This window comes from Osmerus mordax, chromosome 4 (genome assembly GCF_038355195.1).
Source record: "Osmerus mordax isolate fOsmMor3 chromosome 4, fOsmMor3.pri, whole genome shotgun sequence".
In the NCBI taxonomy this organism is placed as follows: domain Eukaryota; kingdom Metazoa; phylum Chordata; class Actinopteri; order Osmeriformes; family Osmeridae; genus Osmerus; species Osmerus mordax.
In genome coordinates this window covers 9,230,079-9,241,921 of record NC_090053.1, presented here as the reverse complement: position 1 = coordinate 9,241,921, position 11,843 = coordinate 9,230,079, and the positions used below count along the sequence as shown (strand labels likewise).

General features: G+C 43.5%; 1 protein-coding gene across 1 annotated transcript in view; it reads left to right on the top strand.

Annotated features, from left to right (window-relative positions):
• Positions 1–152: 152 nt before the first annotated feature.
• Positions 153–11,843, top strand: part of celsr1b (cadherin EGF LAG seven-pass G-type receptor 1b) — a 44,564-nt gene continuing 32,873 nt past the window's right edge. Inside the window, exon 1 of the mRNA XM_067234471.1 lies at positions 153–3,663. Within this exon, the coding sequence (XP_067090572.1) occupies positions 153–3,663 (3,511 nt within the window). The remainder of the gene's footprint in view (positions 3,664–11,843) is intronic.

Here is an 11,843-nt window from a genome sequence, read left to right as displayed (position 1 = left end):
TGAACTGAACTAATTCATGCACGCCAAGCATCATCGCCACATTTTATATCAGCCATGGAAAGAAAGCGGACGGCGAGGACAAGGGAGAAGGTAGAACGGTGGACTTTTTAGATGTTCTTAAGAGGCAAAGTTGATGTCATGCATTTTAAATCATGGAATTACAAATGCTCTGGCTATGGATTGCTTTCTCATGCGTTCCATACTTAAGATGTTTTGATGTACACGTTTCGGACACATTTCATCCAGAGGCAGTTTTGGCAAATGTATCTCTTGGACAAGGTTGGATTTATAATATCGACAGGACATTAACTCCAAAATGGGTGAGGGAGTTTTTGAACATAACAAAGCAAGATGGAATATTATATTTCTCAGGAAAAGTAACTTGTGCGCGCCTGCCGATGAACCCCGTGCCACTATACTTACAGATCAGATCATTTACGGCGGAAAACGTTATACGGATTCATTTCAATACTTTTGTCCATGGACAAAATTGTTTCATTAAATACCGGAGAAAGACTCCTGAGCATAAGCACAACATTTATGTGAACATTAAAAGTGAAATAGTGACATCTCCTTGCCTCTCAACTGGTATTTTGCTTATGGACATTTATGAACATTTACCTCTTTTTCTCCGGAATAAAGAATTTTTCCATTCATGCAAGTCAGGGGAACAGAAAGTCACTTTTGATAGCGGGAAGTTTTCTCCGATTTGTTTACGACCCAGCCAGAGGCAAGAGTTGGATTTTGATTGTAAGGTGCAGGGGTCAGGAAAGCCCATCGTCGGCGTGAAACTGCGTTTCTCCCATCCACACAAGCGCGATGATTTAACAAGTAGCGAATATGATGTACTGGATCCATGGACCAAACGGAAGAAGAGAAATGTGAATACAGCTCCCCAGTTTCAGTTGCCCAACTATCAAGTGTCTGTGCCTGAGAATGAGCCATCGGGAACTCGCGTTATTACGCTCAAAGCCTTGGATTCAGACGACGGAGATGCTGGTCGAATTGAATATGACATGGAGGCCTTATTTGATAGCCGGTCCAATGATTATTTTCAAATTAACTTGGATACTGGTAGCATCACAACTTTACAGCCGTTGGATAGGGAGGTGAAGGACACGCATGTGTTCAAAGTTATCGCCACAGACAATGGCAGCCCGAAGAAGTCCGCCACTGCTTATCTCACTGTCACAATCAGCGACACTAACGACCATGGGCCTGTTTTTGAACAGACGGAGTACAGGGTTAGTATCAGGGAAAACGTGGAGGTAGGGTTTGAGGTGTTAACTATTAGGGCTACAGATGGGGATGCCCCATCCAATGCCAACATGATATACAAGATCGTGAATGAGGAAGGGGACAGTGTTGGCTTTGAAATTGACCCGAGAAACGGATTAGTCAAAATCAAAGTCAGGCCAGACAGAGAGGCCATGTCTAAGTATCAACTCATAGTGGAGGCCAATGATCAAGGAAAAGACCCATGCCCTCGAAGTGCTACAGCTACAGTTCACATCTCAGTGGAGGATGAGAATGATAACTATCCCCAGTTCAGTGAGAAAAGGTATGTGGTCCAGGTGCTTGAGAATGTGGCAGTGAACACCAAAGTGGTCCAGGTGCAGGCCACAGACAAAGATGAAGGCAACAATGCCAAAGTGCACTACAGCATTATCAGTGGGAACGTGAAAGGTCAGTTCTACATCCATTCCCCCACTGGTGTCATCGACGTCATCAACCCTCTGGATTATGAGATGAACAGGGAATATAATTTGCGGATCAAGGCTCAAGACGGGGGCAGGCCTCCTCTGATCAACGGCACTGGGATGGTTGTCGTGCAGATTGTGGATGTCAACGATAACGCTCCTATGTTTGTCAGCACCCCCTTCCAAACCAGCGTCTTGGAAAACGTGGCCATCGGTTACTCGGTTATCCATATCCAGGCTATTGATGCCGACTCGGGTGACAACTCTCATCTGGAGTACAGATTCACTGACACAGGCCCTGGCTTCCCCTTCACTATCAATACCAACACTGGTTGGATTACAGTCAGTGTGGAGCTGGATCGGGAGACAACCGATTTTTACACTTTTGGTGTAGAAGCAGTGGATCATGGGATTCCCGCCATGTCATCCTCCGCCGGCGTCAGCGTGACCATTCTTGACGTCAACGATAACGTGCCCACTTTCACCCAAAAGGTGTACTCCTTAAAAATCAACGAGGACGCCGCGGTCGGGGACAGCGTGCTGGCTCTGACCGCTATCGATCGCGACATCAACAGCGTGGTCACCTACCAGATCTCCAGCGGCAACACTCGGAACAGGTTTGCCATCACCAGTCAGAGCGCAGGGGGACTCATCACCCTGGCCCTGCCTCTGGACTACAAACAGGAACGCCAGTACGTCCTCACTGTGACCGCTTCGGACGGCACACGCCACGACACCGCGCAGATCTTTATCAACGTCACCGACGCCAACACCCACCGGCCTGTTTTCCAGAGCGCCAACTACCAGGTGATGATCAGCGAGGACCGGCCTGTGGGCTCCACCGTGGTCGTGATCAGCGCTACAGACGAGGACACGGGCGAGAACGCCCGCATCAGCTACGTCATGGAAGACAACGTCCCCCAGTTTAAGATCAACCCGGACTCGGGCGCCATCACCACGCAGATAGAAATAGACTACGAGGACCAGGCTTCCTACACGTTGGCCATCATTGCCCGTGACAACGGCATTCCCCAGAAGTCTGACACCACATATGTGGAGATCATTGTTCTGGACGCCAATGATAACACCCCCCAGTTTCTCCGGGACATATACCAGGGGAGTGTATTTGAGGATGCCCCGGTGTACACCAGCGTCCTGCAGATCTCCGCTTCCGACCGTGACGCTGGCTCCAACGGGCGGCTCAGTTACACTTTCCAGGGTGGTGACGATGGAGAAGGAGACTTCTTCATCGAACCTTACTCCGGCATCATCCGAACGGCCAGGAAACTCGACCGGGAGAATGTGCCGCTGTACAACCTCAAGGCGTTTGCTGTGGATAAGGGCGTCCCGCCTCTGAAAGCATCCGTGGACGTTCAAGTGTCTGTCCTGGATATCAACGACAACGCGCCCGTGTTCGAGAGGGACGAGATGTACGTCTACGTGGTGGAGAACAGCCCCGTCGGTTCCATCGTAGCCCGCATCACCGCTACAGACCCAGACGAAGGAACCAACGCGCAGATCCTGTTTCAGATCGTGGAAGGGAATGTCCCAGAAGTCTTCCAGTTGGATATCTTCAATGGGGATCTCATCGCCCTCACAGATCTGGACTACGAATCCAAAATGGAGTACACCATCATTGTCCAGGCCACTTCTGCGCCTCTGGTGAGCCGGGCCATCGTGCACATCCACCTTCTGGACGTTAACGACAATGGTCCTGTCCTACGCGATTTTGAAATCATATTCAACAATTACATTACCAATAGGTCAAACAGTTTTCCAGACGGGGTAATCGGAAAGGTTCCGGCTCAGGACCCGGATGTGTCGGACAAGCTTCATTACACTTTTGTGGAGGGGAACGAGCTGAGTCTTCTTATCCTGAACCAGGCCACCGGGGAGCTCAAACTGAGCAGGGATTTGGACAACAACAGGCCCCTGGAGGCAAACATGAAGATCTCTGTCACAGGTAAAGGAAATTTGCTTTGAACACAATCAGCGCCTTTGCTTTTCTTATACTTGGCTTGAGACCTGTTCTGTCAAATGGGAAGACAGTCTATGATGGATGGGGCATCCAGACTGTTGAGCAATCATGCAACACAGTGTGGCTGAAAGGCTTCTGTATAAATTACCACCTTTTAGTTGATTGAATTGTTTCTCAGAAGTAGTTGCTTGACAGTGCATTAGACATGCCACGTCTCTACTTTATAGAGCTCAAATTGTAACTTTTTTTCATCCCAATTACTGAGGGCACACACTACTGTCATTTTACTAGCAATACCACTGTCATTTTATACACATCCAATCACCCTCACCAACTTTACTGTCATTTTATACACATCCAGTCACTCTCACCAATAGGGCAGTCTCTTTCAGACCAGGAACATTCATGCTCCTCTGACATTGTAAGTGCGTTGCAAAGGATCATCATTTTCCTAGTTCCCTCCACCACCCCAGTCTTCAGGTGACGTGTCAGTACACTTCTTAGGATCATGCTAACAGACTACCTGAGTATCCTGAGTATAATTGGTCTTTTGGGGGTCAGCTTTAGAAACTAGACCTAAGTAGGCAAGTAAAACCCGATGTAAAGGTTTGTAGACCCCAGGAAAGAATCATAGTTGTTCAAATCAATGATTGACAGATATTGTGTCTTCACACTTCACAATTCGAAAGCAGGTCTTTTATCTCATTGTTGCATTTTGTGCTTTACATCCTCTCTTGTGAAGTGACTAGCTACTGGACTAATTGTTGTCAGTTGTAAATCAGTTTTATTATTGGTCTGTGCCTTGCATTTGAAAGGGATTCTCACTTGAGTTTAACGGACCCTCTTGAATGCAGAAGGGGACTATGCTGATTGGTTTAAATCAGCACTTTTCTTACAGTGATGAATGACTGACCATTAAGATATATCATTGTGTCCATCACTATGGTCACCACAGCTGCAGTGACCCCATTGCACCCTCTAAAGTTCCGAACGTCTTTTGTCCCTGTGATACCAAAGAGAGAAAACAAGACAGATGACCAGACAAAACGCTTAAAACAAATTGTCTTTCACCTGTAAAGTTGACCATCTCTAAATTTGATCAGCTATGTGCTTGAATAGAACAGTGTTATTATCATAACCTTATATCCATCATCTGCCCTGGTTGATGCCCTGTATTTTGTTGTTTTTAATCTGCTATGATATAGAATATTACTGTAGAGCTTGTGGTTGTGGTTTGAACGCCTTCTGAAGTGCACTGTCATCAAGGTACCCAAACTAAAGGGTTTCCAGAATTAGCTAATACAGTAGGTTCCTTGATCTACATAGAAGCAAGGGCTAAACCTTTGAAATGTATGTGCCTTTTGCTACATTTCTGTTTTGACAGACAAGCATAGGCTTCAAACCATTTCATGATTAGACAAGTGTTGAGGTACATCAAAACCAGCAACGCTAGTAACAGAAAATCTGTATAAATATTTGAACTCATTTCAACTTACCAAGCGTTGAGGCCTACATGATACGCATGCTTCTTACAAAAACTTTGCCCCTAGCTCTTTTATATCTTACTTATGAAAGAATGATTGATTAGTCAATGTCACTGAGAAATTCCCCGTAACTCATGATTTTGCACTTGCTTCAGTCTAATTTTCAGCATGTGGTGACTTGCTGACACTGGAGTTAATTTGACTGTCTGGGAAGAGTTTCAGTATCTCAGTTTCAGAGTCTCATCCAGTCTCTCTTGCAGAGAGAAACCCTCTAAGTGGATCTCTTCTTGCACTCTCACTCACAAACACAATCCCACACGCACACACACAGTCTTTTTTTCCTTTCCTCAGGATACGTTTTCTCGAACAGTTCATGTCTTTACAGCCTGGCAGTTTCAGCCTCACCCTGACATAACACATTTCTATTAACCATATACACATTTTTGTTAATCCGTATCTGAGCTATTCAGAGTTGTCTTGAATTTCAGGCATTGCCTCTCCAGCCATGGGAATTGAATTAACCGTCCATGCCTGGCCCAGAATACTTGGCAGATCTTAGTGTCTGGCTTCAGTGGAGCTCTATTAGACCCAATGGCACTTGTAATTCAATTTGAGGAAATTACCAACCGCATGCTCTGGTGCTTGGAAAAAGATCTCCTAATGCAAATGAATTGCTTTCATCTCTTACAGTGGGGATTGACATGAGGTTGAAGGTCAAAGAGGACTCTTTTCCCAGAGTATACGTTATCTTGTGCCTTACAGTGAACCCGAGGCAAACGTGTTTTGCCAGTTTGTTTTGTGGAAAGAAAGAGGGTACAAATGTAATTAGCATCCAGAATGAGCTGTGGAAGTGAAAACTGTTGGTGCGTGTGTCCCATGGTGTTGGTGCTCGTCCCAGACATCACATAAACACTCCTATTCTTCTTGTGTAACCAATTAAGCTTAATCCTGCCTCGTCTTGCAATGTGGGTTTTGAGAAAGGGTACAGGTAGGGTTACACTTTACACAGTTTCCATATGATCTATATGAGTGTATGATCTCATACCCCGTAATACATTTTCATTGTATCTATATTATCCTACACAACTGGAAGTGTGTCTGGCTAATAACATTGTACCTGTAAGTATACTTTAGCTATATATTTTCACTTTGGTACTTTTACTTAATATGTACTTAAATTATATTTACCTTTAATTTGCAAACATTATCATATGACAGGTATCACACTCATACTCTGTTTAAAGTACTGGGCCAGCTTCTTAGTCCGTCACATTAACATTAAATTATGTCGGAAATACCAGAGAGTGCCAGAGAGAATGATGTGATGTCATTGTTCAAACATTTGTTCCTGGTGGAGATTTATGATTCCCGTGATAGTCTTCGACAGGCCCTTCAGGCTGGGCATGACGAAAGGCAGGTAATTACACATCCAAATAATAGATGGTACACTCCTCCACTGCGAACAATAGAGACATATACTGGCTAACAAAATGCACACCAGTGTTAGAGGCACAGATGGCGCCTAGTCATCATATACAGGCCTCATGAAATAGTCCACTGTGGATTCATTTGCTTCATTTGGTGCTGGAATGTTATTTGATGTGAGCAGTTGAGTTATTCAATCTTTTTTGTTGTGTTGTTTTTTGATGTAGTGCTGCCTTGATTTACAGTCGTAAAAGCAACTTTCATTCGATTATCTCAAGAATGTACTCATGAGTTCCTCTGCAGAGTGAACTACAGATAATGTAGGTATAGGGTTAGTTAATTTCACGGAGATGTTGTCTAAACAAAGGTCTTAACAGCCAAGTGCACTGTCTTCTTGAGGTTCTAAACCTCCAGTATTTATTTTGTGTTCAAGGATCTAGTGTTGTGTTCGCTTTCAACTAGACTAGTAATCCAAAAATTCTCTCAGGATTAGTCACCTACTGTATTCCGGAAGTTGCAAGGGGTCAAAACTTGTTTATTTATCCCAGGAGCTGTCTTCTAACTAAATAGTAAATAGACCACCTCCTTAGGCCTCCTGCTCATATTTAGACAAGAGAGAGTTAGAGAGAGTAGCCTCGGGGGAAAGCACCAAATGTAGAGCATCGTAATGATGACATCATTAACCTCATGCTCTGATGGGAGGGGGTAACTTATTTGACTGAATGTCTGAATGTACGTTGATTGGAGGTATCCTCTCAAAACGGTGTCACTCCCTAGGTATTTGTACTTTCTTATGGCAATTCCACAACAATCTTATTACTGTTCTTGTCATCTGTTAACATGCCAAGCGTCAGTGACTTTGAGCTGTGTGAAACATTTATGGCGGCATCAAGCTCATGGTTCTGCAGCCTGTTAGGGAAACAGGATTAGACACAGGTTGTCAAACTGTCTGTTGTTCAACATGTTGTCACAACAGAATATTGAGTATTAAAGTACTACATAATATTTACCATAGTCGCTATAGTCTTGACAGTTTCAAGTGGGACTTATGGAGAAAAAAATTATAATCACGTCCAAGATGTGGTAACATATTTGTGTGAAACACTCAAACCTCCTAACCAAATCAAGATGTGCATTTTGCCCATAATGCCTTCTCTAAATATCTCTAAAGTCAGGAGGAGTTTAAATTTGGGTAAACCAGGCAGGTTGCTGTCCTACACTTTTTCCAAAGAGCCTTTAACCCCAAGAAGAGGGGGAGGGGAGGAAGGGCGGGTGGGTGGGTGTGAAGACAATCTCAGAGGGTGAGAGACTTTGACAATTTTTAGTGTCACCATGGCAACAGGAAACAGTCACACATTTGGGACATTCTTAAGGGGGAGGAGAGGGCCCCGTTTTTTGGGGATTGGGGGAGAAGGGAGAGAAATGGAGGAGGAAAGGGAGGTGTACAGACCCCCCTCCCTCCCCCCAATTGAAGCGCTGGGGGGGGGTTGGCTATTGTCCCAATGCAGATTTCTGCCACACTCACACAAAGACGTGTGTGTGTGTTTAGGAGACCCAACAGAAGACAGATGAAATCAGAGATTAGTTTTCTCGCTGCTTCAGGTTAAGGGCTAAAAAAAAACAAGACATGGTGGATGCTAGATTCATTCTGACAAAAACAATTACGGCTTTGTGGAGCTGGTGTTTTCCTTGTGTGATCCATGCTTTGTTTAGATCATTTATTATTGGTTGGTTGTTGCGTTCAGTTGTTTTAGGGATTGGGAGTTTTACTGTCTCTTAAGTAATTTTCTGATAAGACTTCTGTTCAAATGTTTTGTGTGAGACTGCAACTCAGTGGATTCTAATAGTTTATACGTTTTTGCAGTGATGAGCAGATATTGGATGTCTTTCTGATCGTGTTTTTCATTTATTGTTCCCTTTGAGAGTTACGCTCAAGCTCACAGCATTGCTACCCACTCACTGGAGAGAGGCTTTATTTTAAGGAGGAAATAAAGGTTGCTGTGGGATACGAAAAGGATTGTTGAAATCTGAGACAGAAAGCATGAGGTATTCTTCTCTGAGATTAGACAAGTGCATAGGCTATCACCCACTGCTAGAACTAAGCCTTTAACCTCTGAATTCCTCAAAGCAAACACATTGTGTAAAACAATGGCTTGTTCCATCCCTTGGCATTTCAATGTAATGATTCTGAACATTGGGTACGTTTTACCATTCTTTCTAAATTGATGACATTTTGCCTCTGTTTTTGTTCCAGACAGTTAAAAGTCAAATGGAAACTCCTCAAATAAGAAAAATCAAGGATGTTTTACAATCCAATCATTCCTCAGTTGTGCTAGTGTCAGTTCAACAGGAGTTAGACAATGAAATCATGAAATATTGACATTTAACTACCTCTTCACATTTTCTTGAAATTGGTATTCAATTTCTTTTACGGGAAATCCCCAAGCAATGTATTCAAACTTATGGCCATTTGTCATAATTCTGTTTAGTATACCACTGTTGTGATTTATGTCCTAGAACACCCAACTGTCAGGTTGAACTGTCATTGAAAGAATGAAATGAAACTGTCATGAACCCAGTCATTTTCTGAAGTGGTACCTATGTCTGGATTTGAGTTATTTAGCTAAATTACATGTCAGTCTGGAATACAGTGTCTTGTTGGTCCCCATACAACAGGAAAACCTGCTAATCCTATGGAGATACACCCGTATTGGATGTAAAAAGCAATTCTCTCCCTATGGAGGATGATTCATGACTAATGTTTGTCATGAATCATAGCCTAACTGTTCTGGTCATGACAGGTGATATGCCAGGATTCTTGTTATTTCACACTTTTCCATTGTGACCAGGTGTTTGTTCCTGACTTTTATTTCAAACTCACGCATACTGAATTAAAGTGTTTTTTCCATCAAACTCCTTCAATGCAGAAGCAATTTCTCTAACCCTCAGGAATCTCTGTGTCGTCAAACACAGATGCCTATAAACAGAAAAACCGCGCTTAGTAGGCTGCTGCCCTATGGGCTCTCCCAGTATTCATTATCATCGTGATCAAAGCCTGAAGGCTCCCCACCAATGCTGGTAGAAAGTCAGAAGTGAATTAAAGGTGGAAGGCCCTGAAGCTCCACACGAACACTTCTCTTTATCTCCCCTCCTTTCTCCTTTCATCCCTCTTTTCACAAATCCTTCTCCTCCCTTCCCCTTGATCAAACTCTCCTCCCCTCTCCCAACTTTCTTTTCTCACTCTTTCCTTTTCTGATGAATGCATTCTTTTTACTTTCTCCTTTCTTGCCCCCCCCCCTTCCCCCTCCCATTTTATCTCCTTCTCTCAGGTGATGAGAAGCAGTTGATGTGTGGCACGCCACTTCGAAGATAAGCGTTGGTTCTCTCTGAGTGCCAGTAAGACTCTTATCTTGAGCTGCTTTTCCTGGGCTTCATGGGCTGTTATGCTTACTAATACATGGATCCATTAATTAACCCTTGGGCTTTTATAGCATTCCTCTGGAGTTGCGTCTGGGCGTATTTGACTATTTAATGACTGCATTGGTGCAATAGACCACAGCCCAGTACACGTGGAGTTATTTCTTACATGTGAAAACAATGCTGTTCTTGAGGCCTCAAACTTTTATTATAAATATATAACACCAATTCTGCGTGTATCTCAGATTTATAATTCCCAAAACATTTAGGCTCACCGGAAGAAATCCAGCCTAATGTTTTCAGAAATAGGCTACCAATAATGATTTATAATTTTTTTATTGCCAGTAAAATATATCAGATGTGAGATCCAATCTCTATGTTTTGCTAGATTTTATTTCTACCGTTGCATTCTCTCTGTGTCTGTCTCTGTCTCTGTCTCTGTCTCTGTCTCTGTCTCTGTCTCTGTCTCTGTCTCTGTCTGTCTGTCTCTCTCTCTCTCTCTCTCTCTCTCTCTCTCTCTCTCTCTCTCTCTCTCTCTCTCTCTCTCTCTCTCTCTCTCTCTCTCTCACTCTCACTCTCTTTCACTTTCCTCCTCTCTCTCATTCCTTCTTCTCTCCATCCCTCCTGCTGACAGGCTGGGAAAAGGCACATGTTTGGGTGATGTTCCACGCTCAGTGAAGTGTGCACTTCAAGCAGGAAGATTGGCACACTGACTGTGCTCCTTCCCAGTGCTCTTTGTGTGGTGTCAGGACACTGGCTCGTCTCCAAACAGCAAGAGATTATTTAGGTCAGCCACCAGCATGGCTCTGGCCAAAGTGATCGCTGGCTTCCGACGGGCATCTCAGTGTGACAGGGAGTAGGAGGGTGAGAGATCACCTAGCATGTGGTGTCATCCACTTGAGATTCATCAAGCTTTAGAAAGAAGTCACTGACTGACTTGCATATTTCAATATTAAAGTTGGACTATTGACCTGTCCGGTCAGCATTATGTCTTAAATGGGATAGAATCGGACGATGAAGGGAGTGATGTACTGAGTATTGCACTCTCCCTGATATAATATTAAGTACTATTGAAACACACTTTGCCAAAGTGTTCAAATTAACATCCAACATCACCTCGATTTGGCAATGTTGACCGTCTTTGGTTAAGTTTAGGAAGTGGGGTGTGTTATTTAATTAGCTTTAATTTAGATATAGGAAGTCTCACTGCAGAGTCAGCTGTTAAGCCAATTAAAACTGTGAAACCTTTTCTCAACAGTCTCTAGTTAAAGACTGAGAAAGAAAAAGAGATCTCTGCCTCCTCATGGCTGAATATTCCAACATAAATGTTTCAAACTTGATGAGTGGTGTCATAGGAGACTCTTGAAGGCACACTAATTTGAAGATAACTTTTATTAGAAATGCTTTACAGGTTAAACCTTACCACATGACCATTACACTCAGTAGTAATGCAAACTAGGCCTGCTCAAAGGTTACCAACAAACTGTTCCCATACAGTGCAAGCTGAACACAGTTTTTGTAAGATGAACACCGTTTTTAAACAGACATTGGATAGAAGCTAATGATGTTGCTAGCTAACAACAATCTGCCTGAAGTTAATGGACTTAAGCCTGCTGTTTGCTTGCTTTTTGGGGCTTGTAACAGTAGCGCTATTCTTCTTTTCATAATTTAAAGAGGACACAGCCATTTAGGAAACATTCCCCTTCTGTGGAAGTGCAGTGTCCAGACATGTCAAGGGGTGTAATGGAGTTAATGGTCTCCTAATTGAGATAAAACGTGCCAAAATGTCATGGTTTCCAACCTCAAATCATTTCTGCTCTTCCACAAATGCCACCTGTC